General features: G+C 35.6%; 1 protein-coding gene across 1 annotated transcript in view; it reads right to left on the reverse strand.

The window, feature by feature from the left end:
• Positions 1 to 1,901: 1,901 nt before the first annotated feature.
• Positions 1,902 to 22,366, reverse strand: part of LOC148951553 (uncharacterized) — a 70,772-nt gene continuing 50,307 nt past the window's right edge. The window contains exons 9-12 of the mRNA XM_089090327.1: positions 17,201 to 17,295; positions 13,717 to 13,908; positions 9,610 to 9,750; positions 1,902 to 2,128 (exon numbers count right to left, since the gene is read on the reverse strand). Of these exons, the coding sequence (XP_088946453.1) occupies positions 1,988 to 2,128; positions 9,610 to 9,750; positions 13,717 to 13,908; positions 17,201 to 17,295 (569 nt within the window). The 3' untranslated portion in view covers positions 1,902 to 1,987. The remainder of the gene's footprint in view (positions 2,129 to 9,609; positions 9,751 to 13,716; positions 13,909 to 17,200; positions 17,296 to 22,366) is intronic.

Below are 22,366 nucleotides of genomic sequence, written 5' to 3' on the forward strand. Positions count from 1 at the left end.
CAATCCTTGCCCAGGACAAGGATTGTGGAGGATTGCAAAGTCTCTTTTTGACTAGTTTGAACTAGTTTTGAATCGTTATTTCAAAATTTTGATAAATGTTGAGGAGAGGGAGAACATAAAAAGAGCGAGGAGATGGGAGAGGGGCTGGTTGCCCTCCGATCACTCAACATCTTCCTTAACATACCCTTAAGTTTCAACTTAATATCTTCAACCGCTCCTTAGATATTGCTGATGCGCCCTTTGTACTGCCAGAATGCGCTTAGTGTAACCTTAATACCTAAGCCTTCTTGGTGTCCCAGGATCAAGCATGCCCCCCCGTCTAAACATGGAACCTTACATGTTAAAATTGGGCAACTTACCTAATTTACAGATCTTGCCCCGGGGGGCTGTGGGGGTTATGTCAGCCCCGAAGGTATAGTTATTTGGCATTTAGACTATTTTGGACAAAATGACTATCTTAAAATTTGATCAGATGTATTTGGGGTAAAAGGGCATGGGAGGGGGGCTGGTGGCCCTCCGATGACTTATGAATCTTATAAAAGCACTAGAACTTTCGATCTCCAATCGACTGAGCCCCCTCCGAAGTTCACACGACTGCCCCTTCCATATGAAGTGGCACTGGGAAAAAAAATTTAGTAAAACATGGCAGCCTCATAACTCTACTACAGGCAACGGTAGAGCGTTGCCTCTGATTTGCGCTAAACAATAGAACTTTCAGATCAAGTGTCTTGAAACACAACCGATAAATTACTCTTTTGGAAGTACTAGCATACCATACACGTTGCACTCTAAAATGCTTTCAATAAAGGAACCAATCAAACTATAACGGGAAGAGCGAGGGATTGTGTGAGGTGGCGTTAAGAGCTAGGGGTTGTGTGAGGCGGCGTGAAGAGCAAGGGGTTGTGTGAGGCGGTGTGAAGAGCGAGGGGTTGTATGAGGCGGCGTGAAGAGCAAGGGGTTGTGTGAGACGGCGTGAAGAGCGAGGGGCTGTGTGAGGCAGCGTGAAGAGCGAGGGATTGTGTGAGGCGGCGCGAAGAGCGAGGGGTTGTGTGAGGCGGCGTGAAGAGCAAGGGGTTGTGTGAGGTGGCGTGAAGAGCGAGGGGTTGTGTGAGGCGGCGCGAACAGCAAGTGGTTGTGTGAGACAGCGCGAACAGCAAGGGGTTGTGTGAGGCGGCGTGAAGAGCGAGGGGTTGTGTGAGGCCGCGTGAAGAGCGAGGGGTTGTGTGAGGCGGCATGAAGAGCGAGGGGTTGTGTGAGCCGGCGTGAAGAGCGAGGGGTTGTGTGAGGCGGCGTGAAGAGCGAGGGGTTGTGTGAGGCGGCGTGAAGAGCGAAGGGTTGTGTGAGGCGGCAGCCCACCTCATTAACAGGATAAACAGCTCAAGAATAGAGTGTGTTATTGATGCGCGTTTGTTCTAATCAATAGAATTCTCAGTTCAAATTCTTTTGAAGATATTCGGTGAATGAAACGCTTACCATTTGGCTATATTTGTTGTATTCTAATATGCTTTCAGTACAACAGGTATTGAGGCACTGTGAAAAAACCACAAGCTTTATTCGTTCATTCATTCTTGAAGCATTAAGGACAAATGCAAACTTTGGGGTAAAGAGCGCTGGTTCAAAGGGAGGGGTCTACCCTAATATAAACAACAATTTTTATCCGTTTTAGCTTTTAAGACACTCTTTACTTTCATTTAAAAACTCTAGACTATTTACTCCAATTCTGTAAAAATCAAAATGCAGCTTATTAAATAGGGCAAAAGATATCCCTCGTAACCTAATAAAGTGCAAATTTCTTACTAAACAACAGTGCAAACCCCTCAGTAGCGAACAGTAAATAACAGCGAACAGTAAATAAAATTCCTACCCCCTAGCTTTAATTGTAAGGAAGCAAACAATGATGAAAAGAAATATTTAATGCGAAGCCACAATATTTAAACAATCAGATATTAAAATGTCGACACAATATGCCTATGATCTACGCGTATTTTTACTTGAAACGAACAGTTACAATATGTCGGTCCAGCTTTTTGTTATTGAAGTTCGTCAGAAATCTAGAAGCACTTTCTTCATTTTCAAAAGTGACATCCGCTTCTACTGGACGACCAGGCTCTCGAAATATTAAACATGCCTAAAATTACAAATAGAACATATGAATAGAAGTGGAAAAGCATCAAAAAGTGTATCAAAATAAAGCTTCTGCAAAAAAAAAAAACATCATTGGCGATCAAACCCTAAAGCTGTGAATGCTCGGTTAATGTTTATTACCAGAAAAGTGTGTATACAACTGAATATGAGGACCACGCAATCAGGTCTTCAGGAGAAATGAACCACCGGCGAGGAGAACCCTCCAGGGCTTAGCCCCTCCCCCTTGCCTCCTTCCAAAAAATCCCGATATTTTCATAGCATTTCCTATTATTCTATACAAGAGCTCGTTTTTGCACTGGTTTATGACTAAACTCGTTCCGGAAGGAGTAAAAAACTTTGCTAGTGTTTATACTGAGATTGAAAATCTCATAATCTCAATCTCATATGATTAAATTAAAAAAAAACTGAAAGTGACTGAAGTTTTTTTTAACTGAAAGTGAGGAGCGACATTGAAACTTCAAACGAACAGAAATTATTCCGTATATGAAAGGGGCTGTCCCCTCCTCAACGCCTCGCTCTTTACGCTATTTTTATTGTTTTATCAAATAGAGTTTGTGAGAAAGTCAAACTTTAGCGTAAAGAGCGAGGCGTTGAGGAGGGGACAGCCCCTTTCATATACGGAATAATTTCGGTTCGTTTTAAGTTTTAACGTCGTTCCTTTCTTTCAGTTAAAAAACTTGTTCATTGTTTTATTTAATTTCTAGAGCGTTTTTGAATTAATACAGGTTTTTATTTTGGCTCACCGTATATGAATAATTAAAACGAAATTTGCATATTAATTTTACTTTTTCTTGGCTAAATGACTTTCTCGAAAGTTGTTTAATTTTATTTACGAACGTTTTTATTAATAGTAAATATACGTAACTTGCAAATCAACTTACGTTAGGAACTTCTATATTCGTATATTTTTATTATCTATATTAGGGGGTTCGCCCCCTAGTCAATACCTCACCCTATACGCTAAAGTTCGAATTATTTGCAAATTCTTTAAGAACGATCCCTTAATCACAAAGGTCGTTAATTAGAATAAATAGCTGTTATGAAAGTACTAAAAAAAACTTTAGCGTAAAGAGCGAGGTATTGACTAGGGGGCGAACCCAATCATATACGTAATATTTTCTGTTCGTTTTAAGTTATGATGTTGAAAAGTTTTTCAGTCGGAAACTTGTTTTTTTATTTAATTTCTGATCGTTTTTTTAAATAATGCTGGGAAATCCGGCGCTCCCTTCATAGCAATGTCCCTTTCCCCCTGGAAACTTCCTCCGTGGAAAGATCCTCCCACGTAACCCCCGACACCCCCCGTACCAGCAGAAAAAATCCACCCCCTGAAAACGTCTGTATACTTCCCAATAACCAATTCTATATGTAAACATCGGGCAAAGTTCATAACTTGCAGCCCTTCCCCGGGGACTTTGGGGGATTAATCATCCTCAAAGACATAGTTATTATATTTTTCGACCATGCCGAGCAAAATGGCTATCTCAAAATTTGGATCGGGTGACTTTGGGAAAAAAATTAGCGTGGGAGGGGGCCTATTTGCCCTCCATTTTTTTTGGTCGCTTAAAAAGGCCACTAAAACTTTTAATTTCCGTTCGATTGAGCCCTCCTGCGATTTTCTAGGACCACTGGGTCCATACGATCATCCCTGGAAAAAAAAAACAACAAAAAACAAATAAACACGCATTAATGATCTTTCTTCTGGCAAAAAATACAGAATTCCACATCTTTGCAGAATGGTATTTGACGCCAGCTTTTTGAGACTCTCCAATGCCCTAAAATTGATAGTGTGATTTTCATTAAGGTTCTGTGACTTATAGGGAATGTTACCCCTTTTTTCAAAAATAAGGCAAATTTTCTCTGGTGCATAACTTTTGATTGGTAAGATTAAACTTGATGGAACTTGCATATTTGAAATCAACATAAAAATCTGATTCTTTTGATGTATGTATTGGTATCAAAATTCCGTCTTTTAGTGTTTCGGTTACTATTGAGCCAGTTCGGTCCTTACTTACAGTTCGTTACCAAGAACTGTTTGATTTCGGTTCAAACAAGATCCAAAATGTCTACCTTTCTGCTGAAAACCTGACGGGGGGAGGGAGATTAGTGACCCATTGTACTTAAATCGTACAGATTTTAATTACTTGTATGATTCTGGGTTTAACGAGGTAAAACAAGACCACCTTATCTACAGATATGTATTTATAAAGAATGGGCCAATTGCATAGATTGCAACCCCTTATCCTTTGTGTTACGTGGTTTATGTTCCCCCTAAAATCCTTAAGTTAGAACTTAGTTCCTCCTGCGCCGGCGGAACCCCCCAAGGCCGTCAAGAAAAGAGCTGCCAGCCATCCCTCTTATATGCTGCTGTCCAAATGTCTTCTCATGGGTTGTACTACCATGTGGACGTAGCTCTACTCGGGTAGTACTGGGGTTGTACTACCAAGCTCTACTCGTCGGTGCAACGAGGTGGATTTTTTCAGTCTTCCTCTACTTTGGGTTCCCCTCAATACAATTTGCTTTTTTAATCTTCGATTATTCGGAACAGAATGGGCATCTAACTTTTTTTTCCGATGCTGTGGTAAGTTACCGGGTGCCCAGGGAGTTAAAAAAGTGCATTAGAGGAGGAATGGCTGCCATCCAACTACTTTGACCCCCACCACAAGGAAACCGAAAGTTTCAATTTAAAATAAGACGAGCCCTCTCCCAACCTTCCCAGCCACTATACGGAATGGTCGGAAAAATGCATGGAAGGTATATTGCTCTTTACTTAGTCAACGCTATTCCGTTCATTTTTATTTAGTTAGAGAAAACGAGGCGAGTCTTTTGAATAAACTATAGCTAATATGAAGAAAAGTTGATTAGTAATACCAAAATATCTAATTTATGAACAAAAAAATTTAATTTTTAGTTCAGAAGGCAGATATAGCATTCCTGCTTTCTTAGTCTCAAATCCAGTCAAATCCATAAAAAACATGAAATTGAAATGCGCGTAAAAATAGGCACGATTTACTCAAGTTGAAGTTAATAACCTTATATATATATCGATATATATATTATACATAGCGAACTACACACGATTTTTCCTCAACTAGAAGGACATAGTAGTTATACGATTATTTTAACAGTCGACTAAGCACGCTTGCCCCATTTCGCGTCCGTGCCATTTAAAATGATAGAATATTAAAAATAGGGGTTTAAAAATTTTCAAGGTTCTAATTTCATTACTCACAGAATACATATTAATTTAGCTTCACATGAATTCTTTAGAAACGAGAATTCTTTTTGAAATTCTTTTTAAAAGCACCATGGACAGTGACAGTGAAATCTGATTGTTTGAATTGATTAAGAGGAAAGTTACCGGATCATATCTTACAGAATTAGAAAAACTCAACATTTCAATTCTTAATAAAAGAAGGCCTCCATTTACAGCTTCTGGTAGTAGCAAGAACCCATTAAAAAAAAAAAAAAAAAAAAAAAAAAAAAAAAAAAAAGGTATCAATCAGCTTAAGAAGATATGGCTTTCTTCTGAAGACAGTTACCTTCGGGACCAACCAATTGTCCATGTTTGAATTCTTACAGACTGAAAATATCAAATTCATGTAATTAGTTTTGTTGATGTAGACCTGCTAAGGCTATTACAAAGCAAAGGATTTTTGCTTAATCATGTTGTTAAATTCTTTTTCATTGATTCCTACCTGGTTTTTATTTAGTGTCTGTTCTGTCGTTGTCGGGTAAACTTCGAAAGGTTAAGATTTTTTTTTTTTTTTTTTGCACTGAGAACGACTTGGTGGAGGTCCTTGTCGAAATATTTGCTTGTTCTTCGTCTTCATGTTTTGCCACTGGTTGACAAAATCCTCGTTTTCTCACCTTTTTTTATTTTATTTTTCATTTATTATTTTCTTTCCTCTCTTAGTTTCATGGCATGTATAGCCAGTGTGGTCTTAGAATATTTTTTTTGTTGCTCTTGTAATTTTTTATACTTCAGTTGAATAAAAGCTTTACAGCACATAGTTTTGTGCTGCAACAGAGCAACCCTACTCTGTTGCAGCAAAATACTACAACGACTAACTACTTAAAACAGCAACCTGCTATCTGAGGCCGACATAACTACGCACGATTCACGTCCATCCCCATATATTCAGAGCCTCCCTTTTTAGACCTTTCCACGAATGTCTCCTGTCCTGTAAATATTTGGTTATAACGTCTTACCACGCCAGACGGGGAAGACCTGGTTTCCGTTTAGCCCTAGATGGTTGGCGGAAAAGAACATTTTTTGGTAATTTGTCATTCTTCATCCGCACAACATGCCCTAACCACCTCAACCTTTCTTTCATTATAGCCCTAGAGAGCGGTATTGAACCACATTTTATGTATAGCTTACTGTTTGAAATACGGTCAGTCAGCCGGGTACCCAGAACAATCCTTAAGCAATTTCTCTGGAAAATATCTAGCAAATCTTCATCCGCTTTTCGGAGCGTCCATACTTCAGAGCCATATTTGACCACTGTTATCACTGTAGCTTCTAATATTCTAATCTTGGTTTGCAGACTTATCTTCCTATTTTTCCAGACCTTTTCTAACTGTGAAAAAACACCCTAAGCCTTGGCTATTCTACTTTTAATATCTTCACTGCTCCCACAATCTTTACTAATAATACTACCAAGGCAAGTGAAGCTGCACACCTGATCAATCTTTTCATTACCCAACGTGACCTTTTCATCTTCACTTATTCCTAGCCTTACTGACTTAGTCTTCTTAACATTAATTTTCAAACCAATTCTAGCACCCTGAACTCGCAAAACCTCTAAAAATTCATTCATTTTGCTCACACTTTCATCTAGGATGCTTAAATCATCAGCATAATCAAGTCCATGAGACTTTTTTTTCCCCATTTGATTCTGTGGTCTCCCATTGCCTTTCCTGTGCTCCTTAAAACAAAGTCCACCAAAATAATCCATACAAAGGGGGATAGAACAAAACCCTGCTTAACTCCTGATTTAATACAAAACGAGCTGCTAACCTCATTTCATACCTTAACCGCAGCAGTCTTATTTTCGTGTATTGCACAAATCACCTTAATGTCTTTGTTTGGTATACTATACAAGAATAAAACTTTTATGATAGGTCTTATATCAACAGAATCAAACGCTTGCTCATTATCTATAAAACTGAGGATCAAAGGTGTTTGACAACTCAGGCACTTCTCAATTATTAGCCTAAGAGTAAAAATTTGGTCGACACATCCTCTACCTTTTCTAAAACCGCACTGTTCTTTTCTTAAAACTTTGTCTACGGCATCTCTCAGTCTAAAAAGTATCATATTACTAAGTAATTTGCCACCTACAGAGACCAGACTAATGCCTCGATAACTACCACACTCACTTTTATCACCTTTCTTATAAAGTGGCTTAATTAAGGTTTTCATAAAATCATTAGGTACTTCCCCTTTTTCAAAAAATCATATTCATAATCTTCAATAACTTATTTCAAACCTCAGAGCCACCATATTTAAGAAACTCATTTACCACCCTATCAGCACCTGGAGCCTTATTATTCTTTAATCCTTTTAGTACTGTTGCTAATTCCTCCTCACAAAACAAATCTTCCTTCACATACAAAGTATCACAAAGTTTTTCATTTTCCTCTATATTTTTTCCTGCAATTCTATCTCGGTTAAGCAAGTTCTCAAAATGTTCGGCCCATCCCTCTTTAGTTTTTTCCTTATCGCTAACTGCGACCCCATTCCTATCTTTAACTGGGACAAGTCCGGATTGACTACTCCCTCTCAATTTGTTAACATGCCAGTACAATATTTTACTATTATGCCGTCTAGCTATAGAATCCTTCAGTTACAGTGGCAAGTATGGATTTTGGCCCAAAGTAAGTTCCAACGTGTTGCTAATGTAATTTTCTATGCGGTTGAAACTACAACCACAATTTTACTATTAGCCAGAGTTTTGTACTGTAATTTTTAATTTTTTTTTTTTATTTCGAGCATTCTTACTTCCAAAAAGAAAAGTATTCATCTTGCAATTTTTTTCGATTAATTTAGAAAAGTAATGAGATTTTTCATTTGCTATCAATTTTGATTGATAAACTATTGTTTTCCCTGTAAACAAAAAGAAAAAAAAGGAACAACCACAGTGCTAGAAAAAAAATCAAGCAAATTCAGCATAAAATGTTGCCTTTACACGTTTGAAGTTTCCATGAAATTGGTACGTAGACTAAACCACAACCATTCTACAGCCCTTGGTCTAGTACTATCTACCCCAGTGAAAAAAAAGACGCCTCAATTACTTCTCAGAGAATTACAAAAATTTCGTATTTTCGCAGACAAGGACTCAAAAGCTCCACTCTAGAGTTCTCAGTAATGTTGAATCTGATTGTGAAATTTCCACCAAGATACCCCCCCCCCCCCAGCACACCGCTATTTTTACTTTTGCTGATAACTTTCATCAGTATTTTTTACTCACTATTTCCTTTTTTTGTACTGATGACGCTTGAGCAGAGGTCTCGACCGTAATATATACATACTATTCTTCCTTTTTTAACTGGCTGGAATTATCCTCGTTTATTCTTTTTTACAATTTTCTTTTTCATTTTGTCATGCTTAGCCAGTGTCGTCTTAGAAATTATTTACAGATTCTCTAATGCCAATAAATATTATTGATAATTTTTGAAATAATTAATTTTACATATTTGGAATAAGCGTAAAAAACGGATTCTTTTGATGTAAACATTATTATTAAAATCTGATTTTTGATTTTTTTTTTTTTAGAGTTTCAGTTTCTGTAAAAAGAGGTTTTACCTTATCGTTCACTACCAAGGACGGGTTTCTTTAGAGGCTCAACCTTCTTTTGTTTGCTTTATGAGTATTTCAGTGCTTGTTTTTTTTATCGACTCTTACCTTGCTTATGTAATTTCACAGTTATTATTATCATTTATTATTTTTATTATTGCATTATTTATTATTACAGTCAGGGACGTACGCAGGAGGGAGGCCTCCGGGCCCGGCCCCCCCACCGAAATCTCACGATTTTTTTCATTTTCCCATAATTTTCAGATTTTTCTCACAGAATAATGGGTTTGAAGGATTTGGCGCCCCCCGAAGCAAATTGGGCCTCCCCCCCCCGAAACAAATTCCTGCGTACGTGCCTGATTACAGTTATTATCATTATTACGCCTATGTCATTATCTAAAAAAAAATTAAACTAAGACCTTTATTTTAAAGTTTGTTTTAAGTTTGTTAAAGGTCCTTTGCCTTCGCATATGTAGAGTTAATTTCCTATTATTTTTGTTAAAATATTCTACATCCATGTCAGTATCTAAAAATAAAGATTTTCAACTAAGATATTTCTAATAAGCACCCTTTCTATGAATGAGGTTACATCCAACTTTAATAACTGACAAAACACAAATAAACACATATAAACATATAAACACAAATCCTAGAGGGAAACTTACTCTAACTTTTCCAAAATGGCTGCAGGCATCTTCAATAATATCATCGGGAGTTGAAGAGCTGATTCCCGATATGACTATCTTTTTAGTGGCAATTGTTGAGCCTTCGATGGGCACAGGCGGTTGCGGTTCTCCATTGACAAACTAAAAGGAGAGTTGATACCCTTACACATCAAGCTACTCAGCCTCAGCCCTTTTTTTGGGAAAAATTCAAGAAAACGAAAAAAAAGTTGGAGAAGTTATGCATGGAAAAGCTTGGTGACGAGACAAGCACATGGATGACTTTTTCGATGTGACTATTTAGATTTTTCGCAAGGTAGTATTGGGATACAACGCTTCAGCCAATTTTTTCACTATTTTTCAGTTTCATTATTATTGTGCCACTATTTATTTGCTAAATATTTTTTTTTCTTTTTGTGCGTTGTTTTTATATTTGGTTGGCAAGATGATTGTAGCTCAATAAGCAATTATGTCTATGCATGACTTACATGTAATCATACCAGTGTTTTGCATGTATTCATAAAATAGGATATCGATGGTCTTGAACTAAGTTCACTTCAAAGGTAACAAAAACAATGAAGCAATCGAATTACAACCTAACGACAGAAAGAGACGATGAAGTTTAGCGCACGTTTAACCTGACCTTTAATACTATTTAATACGTTTAATGCATGTTTGACGCTTAATGCAATAATGACGTTTAATGCACGTTTAATACTGATTCAAAGAATTTTTTTTACTTATTTTCTCTTTCCTGTAGAAAAGAAAGAGGCGGACTAAAGACATTCATGCAAAATGGTGCGAAATTGAATAAAGAGGGAATTTAATCCCAAAACGTAAAAAGGAAAACAAAATTCTTCTAGCAAAACTCATTGTTCTGTTACGGATCATGGTATAACCCTTATGGTGAGCATCGGGATAACCATTTAAGTAACAGATAAACGGCGTTCCCCCTTTTTAAAACGGTAATACGGTTGGCTTACCACATTCTGCGGCAATTCTTAAATATTCACTTTAAATTCGAAAAAAATACATATCATGTAGTAATAGCTGCAAATATTCGTCTTAGCAAGAAATTTAGAAGCGTCGTTCCTACAAATAATTCTTGAAAAATTATAAGTCCTTGGCTCGTAATTTTGTTGAATGTGGCCCTATATGAGCTGAAACTCTAGGATTCCTTGTTGAATATGACCTTCTATAAGTTCTTGGCCGTCAATTTATTGAATATAACCCTCTCAAAGTTGACATTCTACAAGTCCTTGTTGACTATGACCTTCTATTAGTTCTTGGTCCGTCCTTTTGTTTAGAATATGGTCCTCTATAAGTTGACCCTCTAGAAGTTCTCGTTGAATATGACCCTCTTTAAGTCCTTGGCTCATCCTATGGTTGAATACAGCTAACTATAAGGTGACCCTCTATAAGGCCGCGTTGAGCTTGACCTTCTATAAGCCCTAGGCTCGTCCTATCCAAGAATGTGGCACCTCTCTTTGGAATCACATGAATAGCTTTGACCATTCACACATAATAAATCAAAGTTTTTGGTAAATCAGGTAAGAGTTTTTTCCTATTCAAAAGCAAGATTCATTTACTTCACAACATGAAAAAAATCCCAAGAAATAAAATACGTCTTTGCGCTAAGCATAGCAGAATAATCCACGGGGTAACACAAGCGGCAGGACAGATAAAATCCAGACAGAAAAAAGACAAACAATAAAGGTTCCAGACTGAATTCTCAGTTATTTTGAGTACCGTACCTCCTGACCGCTCGACAACAGGGTTGCCACCTGTAGCACGAAAGTGCTATTTTATCACTTTTACTATGTGTAGCACTGTAGCATGTGCTCAGGATTGTTAAATAAGTGCTAAAATAGCACAAAAGTGGTGATTTAGTATTATTACAGTTAATTTTTTTACTATACCACCGAATATAGCTGTGTAGCACGCAAATTTGGGCAATTGTTGCACTTAAAAACTGAGCATGGTGGGAAAGCTCACCCACAAGCCCAAAATCCAATAAAAAAAGCGAGTAAAAATTACTCTATCGAGCTAAGACTGACCATCTCTCCTATTTTAAGAAGTGGGTTATAGTAAGCATCATATTGAGAAAGAATATTCCAAGTAATCCACAAGGGCAGAAAGGTGTAAGTTACCGAGGTACAACGGTGTTGAGACCATCTTTTCGAAAGCTTAGACTGAGATGACATCTTTCGGTGATAACGATGCTAGAACAGGGATGTTCAATGATGATGCAAAGGAAAGAAAATTGTAAAAATAGATAACTTGAGTGTAATACTTTCAAGAGAAACTGGACATATAAACAATACCTTAAATTAACTTAAATATATATGATTTATTTATGGATTTTCGACCTCGCCACTGTTTTTCTCCTTTGTCATCAGTCTATATTTATTACTTGCTATCGCTGGTACCAAAAACTCAAAATATTGCAGCAAAACCATAACAGAGTTGTTATTTCTTCATACCTTTATAAGATTTGGCAGAATAACTCGAAACCAACTGAAAGTAAACTCTAAGTACAAGACAATAATGGCTAAATATGACGTACTAAATATGAAGAAAGAGAAAATAAAGGAAAAAAAACATTCGAGAATAACTTTCGGTCCTGAATAAAAAGAAAAAAGAAGCAGTTACTTCGGCAAAGAACATCGCTAAGCCGTCTTCAATACTTGAATAAGAATAAAAACATATAGGCGACATACAACATAAATATAAAATTAGTAAGGTGAGAAAAAAAAAAAAACATAATACAAGGTTACTTTTTGCATATTGTTATTTTTATTTTTTAAGCATCGAGGGTTAGCGGATATAGGTCATATATCGGATATAGCGGATAAAAAATATAGGCGAACAATTTGAGAATTTTATTTTTTTAATTTCTCAGAAAACAATTCTTTCTAGGTATATGGCCACTAAAAAAATTACAGAAGAATAGAGAGGTATCTGAAAATTTTGCTAACCAAAAAAAAAAAAAGTGTAAATTTTTTCCAAGGGTAAAATGTTTTTTTTTTCAATGACCGTGTTTCCAAGTATTAAATACTATCATTTGGTTACTGTAGTGTTTCATCTAAATGTTTTATGATGATCGCTGATCAAAGTTTATGTTATTTATGCCTTTCATTTATGTTATTTTACTCGTTCATGGCCGTATATTTGGCTTTAAAATACACTTATTTATCTATATATCTAATATGCAGAATAATCGTACCAAACACATTTTGCATGCAGACCCGCTATAATTACCCCCCCCCCCCCCTAATGTGTAAATATATAGCCCAAATTTATTTCTAAAGTAACGAAGAAACTAACGAAAAAACCAATGTATTCTCGAATTTTACACAGCGTAAACTTGAGTGAGTAGCGCATAATACATAAGTATCAAAATTCCTTCCCCGGAAATTAAAAAAACGGAAATTAAAAAAAAAAAACTCATCCGGGGGGAATTTTCCGGGAAGGTAAACCCCGGCCGCTGTTGTATATATGTGGATTTAGTATTATTACCATGTAGAATAATATAAAACAGTGTTTTGTACAACATCTAGAATAGAAGACTCCCCCCTGCTGCCAACAAGCCCTTAGAGATTTTATTAATAGGTGCAGCAAAAATTTTCTCTTTTTTTTTTTAAATAAAATTATCAATCTATTACATTAAAGTTCAAGTAAATTTAAGCTGAAAGATTATTGTGTCACCGAGTGGAGAGAAGGTGTGATTGTTTAAAATTAAAAAAGAAAACTTCTGTTTAGCCGTCCTTAATGCTAAAACAAGGATATAAATATATAGGTAACATATAACATAAATAATAAGTTAATAAGGTGAGAAATTACATAATACAAGGTTAGTTTTTATTGAATAGAATATACATACACATATTTTTTTTCTTTTTTTTTTGAGCTCTGAGAACGGCTTAGCGGAGGCTTTTGCAGAAACACCTACTTTACTTTTCGTTTTAATCCTTTCTACTTTGTTTTTCGTTGGCCAAAAATTATCCTTTTATGGCCTTGCCTTTTTATTCTCTTCATTTCCTTTCGCTTTTACTTTTTTTATACTTAAAATAGACTAAAAAAAAAGTTAGACTAATGGCGTATAAGTACCATGATAACTTCAACTTCGTTTCCTGCGTCGTCTAAGCGAATTTTTTTGATTATGTTCCCCTTTTTGTCCTTGACCACTTTCCACCGAACTTTCAATTTCTTGGTAGAGGCGGGAGTCACAATGCTGGTAACAGCTGAGGGTAACCAGCTCCTCGCTTTCTCGGACGAGCTCACAGTGTTGGTAAGGGCCACCTGTAGTAAAAACGATGGATAGTCCTTTGCTAGTATATTAAAATCGCCGAGCTTATTACAATAAAGAACACCTGAAGAAGTTGACAGTACTAAGAAATCAAAATAAAACATTTCTGATCCCCTGGGACCCATCTTAGGTCTATTCAGGGATGTACACCCCCCCCCCTATTTCATAAAAATTCCTAAATTTTTCTGGATTCTAAAGTACTTCTCTGTATTATAAAATAAACTTATTTTTTAACATTACCCCTCCCCCCCCTAAAAAAAAATTCCTACGTAAATCCCTAGGTTTACTCATATCTGAAAACAGATTTTTCGGTTAATCGTTTCATAATTATGAAATTTATGAAGTAATCATGAAGTGAATAGAAAAGCACTACATTTTCATAAGTGCCACCACGTTGACACATAAAAATAAATCAATAAAGCTAATTAGCTAAATTTGGCAACGCTTGTTGCCAGTAAAAATTCAAACATTAACAACCTTTTGATTTCCAAGACCATTAACAGAATCAATAACATCGCCTAACAAAGAATTGATAACCTCTGGAAAGTGGCAAGCAGCTTAAAAAAGAGAGCTAAAGAAATAACTGATCTAACTTTATTATAATTCCCTAGTTATTCACAGACCCAAGCAGGGGCGTAGCTACAACATTTTTATTGGGGGGGGGGAGGAGAGGGGATGCTATTGAAGAAAGTGCTATTCAAGCGGTAGGGAAGAAAAGTAGCGATTTAACAAGCACGCTACTTGGTAAATTTATAAACATGACGCAATAGATTATAAACAATAAACATACATTAAATAATCATAAATAACAGTGCTGGTGCTTGGCTTTTACTAATGTTGTCAGCAATGAGCTGCTGCAGACGACAGTAGTATAGCGTAAACAAGCTTTCGGGTGGGCGAAGGTGAATGTCGTATACACTTTGCTTTTTCAGCCAGATTCACCCCTAAGGCTGCAGTACACATTCCCCCACAACTTCCCCCAACCCCCACACTCAGCACATAATGCTCAATCTCATAATTGAACCAAGCTCTACTCTATTAGCCCCGGGTATAGTGCTTTTCATTTGCTCGTAATTTTGAATGGATTTTGAGCCTGTAAGATTTAATTTGTTGTACTAAACTTTTAATATGCGTGATTTACTGAAATATTATTTATGATTTTTTATTAAATTGATTTTCTTTTGGGTTCGCCAATTTATATCAATAAATAACATTGATATCAGCAGGCCACATAAAGTCGAAACAAAAATTATAGGCAGCGCAAAAGCGCTGTCCAAGTAAATATACAAGATAAGTCAAAGTATTACCACAGATTGTGTAACATTATTTTGTGACATATTCCGCACATTTAAATAGCGACTGTATTTCAAATTTGAAAGTATTCGAAAAATAAAATTAGAATTATTAACTTATCGGTTGGGCATTGTTTGACAAAAAATATCCAAAAAATCTGAATTATTCTTGGCATCATTGCGGCAGAAACCTTAAAGTAATTAAAAATTGCCACGGATGTCAATTGTGCAGGAAAATTGACTCCTACAATTTGAAAATCACCTCCTCTTTGTATCTTTGTTAAAAAAAGCGAATTCTATAAAAATTACACAAAAGTTTTTCTGTGTGAAAATCATTTATGTCAATTCTTTTTTTTGGGCTGGTTAAAAGAAATGTTTAGAAAAGCAAAAATAGCGAGAAGTCAACACGGTATTATACATAGAGGCAGTTCTACATTTATGGGTTAGTATGTGAATTCGAAACATAAGGAATAGGACGTTATCAGCACTTATTAGGTATTTTAATGGCAAATAATAGAATCGGAGTTTCAATTAAATACTGGAAACGAAAACTAAAACAATTAAATGATTCAAGGAGCGGATCGCACTTTGGCAAATTCCATGACCAGACTACAACCGATTTGACCTATCTAGTTGTAGTATGAAGATTATTATAAAAAGCCTTATTTTCTTTTTCATTCAAAAAATTATATTAACTTCTTCAATGTTATCATTGAACCATTTCTTCAACCTTTTTATTCTTCAAATGATTCCATTTCTGTCCTATTTGCAGATGTAGAGCGTGTATTCATTTCCACTTTTGAAATATCAATGAAATAGCAAATCGATAATTAATTTAAAAAGTAATTTGCTTTTTAAATATTTAGCACAGACACTCATCTTCAGCAAAATTTATAATAACTATTCGAAGCATTTGTGACGTCATTCGAAAGATGTTGGGACAATTTGACTATAAAAAAAATATTCAACTGAAAAAGTCGACTAATGTAAGGGTCAAGCCTCTGATATTCAGATTAGAAGTTTGATGTTATATCCTTTAGGCTTAGCAGGCTTGTATATGGTAACACAGGACATAAAAATTATAAGAAATGCATATGAATGTAACGTCGTTCACATGAAAAATGTTTATCAAAACTAAGGCTCAAAATGAATTTTACCTAAGTCGCGACGTCCTGACCCATCTTGTAAGTCGTTTTTCCTCACCAGGAAGCAAATAAAAACGTTACTCAACAGATTTTTTTTTTCCAATATGGCATGTCTGAACCTTTGGTTGCTATGGGCCGTGACTCGCTCTTTACTAGGTTGCTGCTATCAATGCAGCCATGATCTTCCCGCTTAACCGTTAATACATTCAAAGTCTTATGTTAACTAATAGAGATAACGTTATTACGCACAGAAAAAAAAACCTTAGCACATCAAACAAGGAACTTTTCGAACATCGATCTTTTGTGAGTTGGACATTTGGAACGTATTTGATCCCATGAAGTAATTATACAAGCTTTGTAACTAGTGTTGATGGTTGTCATACAACTACAACTCGGTTCACAAGAGCCATAGAATAATGGCTATACTACGGGAAATGGCTTATTCTCGAAAGATCAGTATCAACTAAACATCGGCTACATCAGCTTGGCTTTGGTTTTTTCAGCTTTTACCAATGCATCCAATTCTTATCATTAGTTGGTCTATTCAGCTTTTCAGACGTTTCTTTCAGCTTTTACTGGAAATATATGATACATCACATACTTCTCATCACTAATCGATCACATTGGATTCACAAAATTACTACCGAAATTAAATAGTTCAATTTTAGGCAGTTAAATCTGGGATCCTAATTTTCGAAAGTTAGATTAATGGACTCGGATCACTTTCTCACCGGGTTCTCAAACTTGCTTCAAACTATGAAGAACAAGACAGAAACTAGCGTCTTGGCGGGAAACTTTCTTCTGTACGAATCAATTTTATGTTAAGGTAACTTATCGAATAAACTTACTGATGTTGGCTTATTCTGTCCTTTTGCCAATATTTGAGCAGTTTCCTGTTCACTAGCCTCTGCTTTAATTTCATTTGGTTTTACCAGATCTGAAACTATAGAACAACGGTTAGTTAGAATAACTCAAGATATTATAATAAGCAGGATCTATAATAAGCAGCAGAGTTGCATGTATATGCAAGAAAGGTCTGAAATTTGCAATTTTATCTTTTATTTTATCCTGTTTTGTTTTGTACTTTCATTCTTCTTTTTGTCTATTCCTCATTCTCAATTACTATCCCTTCTACGTCAATCTATCTATTTCTCTAGTGGTATATTTAACGTATCATTCCGCTTTTTTCTTACTTCTCCTAATATATTTTAACCTAATTTAATATATTTTCATTCTTCCTAATAAAATTTGTTTATTTACTTTGTCTAGAGGTTCTTTCAGGGCGATTTGTATCAAAATGCCGTATTCAATGTCCCTGTCGTAAAATGTCTCAGGGTCGGTATGACCCGAGCATATCAGTGCCGAGGCTACAGAGGTTTCAGAATATCTTTCTATAGTGTTTCAGCTTTTTTTACATTCCTTGACTATACTAATAAAAACAAACTGAGAAACATAATTTAGGGGTAGATACATAATTTAGGGGGCTCCAGAGTCAAAAGTTTCAAAATTATTTCTATACTTTTCACACTCATACTGAACAAATTCGTGCCTTTCTTATCAAAATAAGCAAATAATGTCAACGATAGGGCCTCTTAATTCTACATTCTTTCTTGTACTTATGGAGAGCCATCTCAAACCCTGTAAGACTTTGAAATAGCACATGTTCGCGTTCCGACTTTCACATATTCACACTGGCACACCCTAGATAGATTTTCACGTCATTTACTGTAAGTCTTTTTTATAGTGAGAACTGAGTGGAAACACAAATATCTAATTAATCTAAGAGTTTTCCTTAATTAATAAATATTAATTACCAGAAAATAAATTTGTTAAAAATTGTGACTTTTGGGTCCTTAAATCCCCTTTTCTTATAGTGTCTTTCATCTAATACAACGATTAAGATTAATTATAAATGTTTATTTATCGTGTCAAATGGTAAAAAGTATTGAAAACATTATGTATATTAGCCTTTGAGAAAACCACTCTGATAAGGTCCGTAGTTAAATTTTTGTTAAGATTTTACTGTCGAAGCACTTTACCTACTCTTAAATTCATACAATTAATGCAATAGTGTTTAATGGAATTGTATTCGCTGGGACGCCAAATAGTTTTAGAGGTCAATTTAACCATGCCCAACTTATTAACATTCCCCATACTTCAATCAATTAAGAAAAACAAAAAAAAAAAAAAAAAAATCACGGATATTCTTCCCAATTCATTAAAAATATCATCAAAGTTCAATTGGAATTCATTAAAGATTCAAAGCTTAAGAACTTAATACCGATATATTAAAACGCATTTAATTTTTTTAATTTTCTCTACCGTTTGTTCTGTATATTTAGCCAAATCAGCCACTAAACAGCTTACACAAATATAGAAAATAGTTCTTGACTTCGATAAGACGTACTAAAATAAGTCGCAATAATGCTTGACTCGCTGTCTTATGAAGACACGTAAATCAGATGTCAATAATTTTTTGGGTATGTAGCATTCATCCTGGAACCCTTATTGTAACCTACCAGACTTAATTGAACTGGCGATGAGCAGGATGAAACCAAACAGGAAGTAACCTTATATTGGTACAGTGCTGCCAAGGAACTTGCTCATTTTCAGTGTAAATAGACGTTTCATTTGAAATTTGTCGACTTAACAAGTAGAGCAATGGCATACGGCATGAAGATGCGATTGATTTAACCAATCACATCTGGCTAACACTCCACTCGAGTCATGTTTCACTACTGTTATATCTTCTGACTTTCCAGTAGCATATGTTCATTCTATCATCCTTCGGAATGTTAAAAATATTTATCAACCAATTCCCATCAAGGTTTCCCTTTATTATGCTTACACAAGCACAATAGAGCTTACCTTAAGCTTACATAGACAGCATACTTACATAAGCTTACTTTAACTTACTTGTCGCGGTAAATTCTTAGAATATATTAATCAGCATGCTAATTTTCTACTAATCAGCATTGCCTATTAATCAACATCCTATATACTAAACACAACCTTAAGAGCATCACTCGTGAGCATACAGAATCGGGCAGTAATGCTAGGCTAGTGATGGGGGTATGAGTTATACCGGAGGAATAGGAGATAAGCTATACTGCGGTCTAGTTATATTGGGACTAGTTATATGGAAGTTTTATCCATCATCCCTAATTTATTTTCACACATTATTAAAAGCGAGGTATAATCCTTCCCCAACATCTGCTGTTTTTCAACTCTATATTTGCCGTTTTAGAAGCAGGGAGTCAAAATAATTAGCTGGAAAACTTATCTCCTATGGACCTTGTATAATTTCTAGAAATTCCCATTGCTTCGAAATAACTATACCTGGTATAACTAGTCCTAGTAAAACAAGAGCCCGGTACAACTTATTTGTTGTTGCTTTGGTATAATCAATACCCCCCCCCCCCTTACTATTGCTGTGATAGGAGTGGAAAATCGCATAGGCAGCCAGATTTTACGTCAATCGATGAGAAACATTTGGAGCAAAAAGAACAAGATAGATTATTTTCCTCTAATTCCGTTGCAAGGAGTTAGTTTAATTTTTTAAGTTTAAATTTTTTTTTAGTTAGTTTTAAGTTAGTTATTTTAGTTATTTAATTTTTTAAGTTAGTTTATTTTTTTTTGCGGCTGCGATGTAATCTAGTAACTAAGAATTTAAGATGTCTGGGGAGACACGGTTCAGGACTGAAAACGTGCTTGAAGCACGTTCTCTGTGCTTTGAAGCTTTGATGTAAGTGAATATTCAGTTCATTTCAGCTTTGATTTAAAGTTGAAACACTGAGCAGCCAGCAAAGCCACGCCTACAGCTAATAAAAGTTTCCTGTTAATAAATTTCTAAAATTCACTGCTAATATTCTTTTTCGGGGTCTTTTAAGAACTCTTCAAGGGAAATTTCACAGACTCGCATTCAATCAAACATACAAGCCAGAATTCCCACAGTTACATTGCTTGCCCCATTTTGTCTGAAACAATTTATCTTCGTTTTGAGTTTGGCATTATGGTTCATCGTACTTTTCGTTTTCAGTCCCATCACTTTATTCATAGTAAGTTCGGATAATTTTAAGTTCGAAACCTTAGATAAGATAGTTCATTCTGTTTTGAAATTTAAATTCATTCTTTGCTTTTAGGTCTTTACTCATACAATCTTTAATAATGCCTATCAGCTGAAATTAGGCCCGTTTTTCGACAACTGAGGCCTCAACTCTCTGGTAAAATAACATGATACATTCCTCCTTCTTTTCATAACAAAGCCCTCGCTTTAAAGTACGGAAGTGAAACCATCCAATGTCAGCTTAAAAATAAGTTAGGCTAGTATATTCTTCCATCAAAAGGAAAATAGAACAACGAGGACTTTGCTGATACTCCTGCTCAAGGCCATATCCAAGGGAGTGGATACCATGTTTGAATCACCCACAAATTTCTCGTCGGACTCGTAAATACGTAACAAAGATACATAATTACTTCAGAGTTCAAAGTGAATACATCTGGCTTGAATCGGATATTTTATGACATTATTCAATCAGTAAGCCCTTTTTACCTCAGAAACTGTGAAATATTTCAAAACTTGGCTCTAAGCCTGTTTTGAAAAAAAATCCGATCACTTTGGACTTGTAATTTGGATACCGTACGCTCCTCTCCTTGATTATTAGCGACGCTAAACTAGCCCGTCCACATATGTTTCTCTGGCCGTATAAAAAAAACCGGCCTTTGCCAAAGTACACCCAGAAGCCACGCCGAAATAAAATTCAGCGGCGGCGGATACAACTATGCCGGCGGCGGTGCGCTACCGGCTCTGCCGATTTTTGGCGCCGCATCGTCAATAAATTAACAGCGGCGCGCCGTCAATTTGGCGGCGTTTCTTCTATTTTTAGAGTTTTTTCGGCTACTTTAAAAAGTTTTGAAAACTAAATTGTTATCAGTCTTGTCAGAATTTTGTCTACAATTCCTTTTTAGCTCCGTTACCATGACCAAACTTCGGGCAAAATAAGGACGAGATATCAATCTTAGCTTCTCACAAATATTCTTTCAACCCAAATGATCGATAGCAAGGCCTTAAACTGCTTGATATTTGAATTAATCCGACAGAACAGGTAATTTAAAATTTAACTTAAATTAAGCTCTAAAACTTGAATTAAACAGATGTACTTGCACCGTAAATCCATGGTTAACTTATGAAACCTCGATGGAATCTGAAAATTATATCTTACTTTATGTCCGAATTTCTTGGTCTTGCAACCTGCATTCCACTTCTTTGACTACCCTACCCTTCATTCTCTACGCTACAGAAGCTATTATTTCTCATTGCTTCAAGATTGAATCCTCTCACTTAAAGAGTGATATAATAGAAGTTTAAAATTAAACGTTACAACGAACTCCTTTGAGAATGAAAGAGCTTATTTATTCTCCTTCCCATCTCAGCAATTAAGGTACTGCGGCTGTGGACGTACTTGAACATGGTGGATAAGCATATCAAACGATCAAAGTTTTACTTTAGCGTATAAGATTTAATATTTGATTTTTTTTTTCTTAAATTTCAGAAAATTTTCGGAAAATTTAGCACGTCATTCATAAGAACTATAAGAACATTTCGTTTCAGGTGTTAGAAGAAAAAGAGGCACCATTTTGTAAAGAAAAGCTTTAATATAAAAAGAGGCAACATGTTATAAAGAAAAGCATTATTATTAATTTGTTAATTCTGGCTTTAAATTTCAGAGTTTGATTTGCATTAGGTTTTAAATTCCCTATTTTGTCAATTCTCAGGCAGTTTAAGGAGTCAGAATAAAACATTCAAAATACTTAACTAGAAATAAATTATATTTTTAGCTAAGTTATCAAGCTTGTAGTTTCATGTATAAAAATAAGCTTGTTTACACAGTGTGGGGCCAACATAGAACTTAGCAGCAAAGAGCATAGAGCTTTGGAGCAATAATCAGTCATACACCCCTGAAAACCCTTAGTGCTGCGGCACTTGTTGTCGCCAACGATAGAACTTTTCTTGT

This window comes from Artemia sp. Qi Xiang Cuo, chromosome 6 (genome assembly GCF_049724085.1).
Source record: "Artemia sp. Qi Xiang Cuo chromosome 6, ASM4972408v1, whole genome shotgun sequence".
Classification (NCBI taxonomy): Eukaryota; Metazoa; Arthropoda; class Branchiopoda; order Anostraca; family Artemiidae; genus Artemia; species Artemia sp. Qi Xiang Cuo.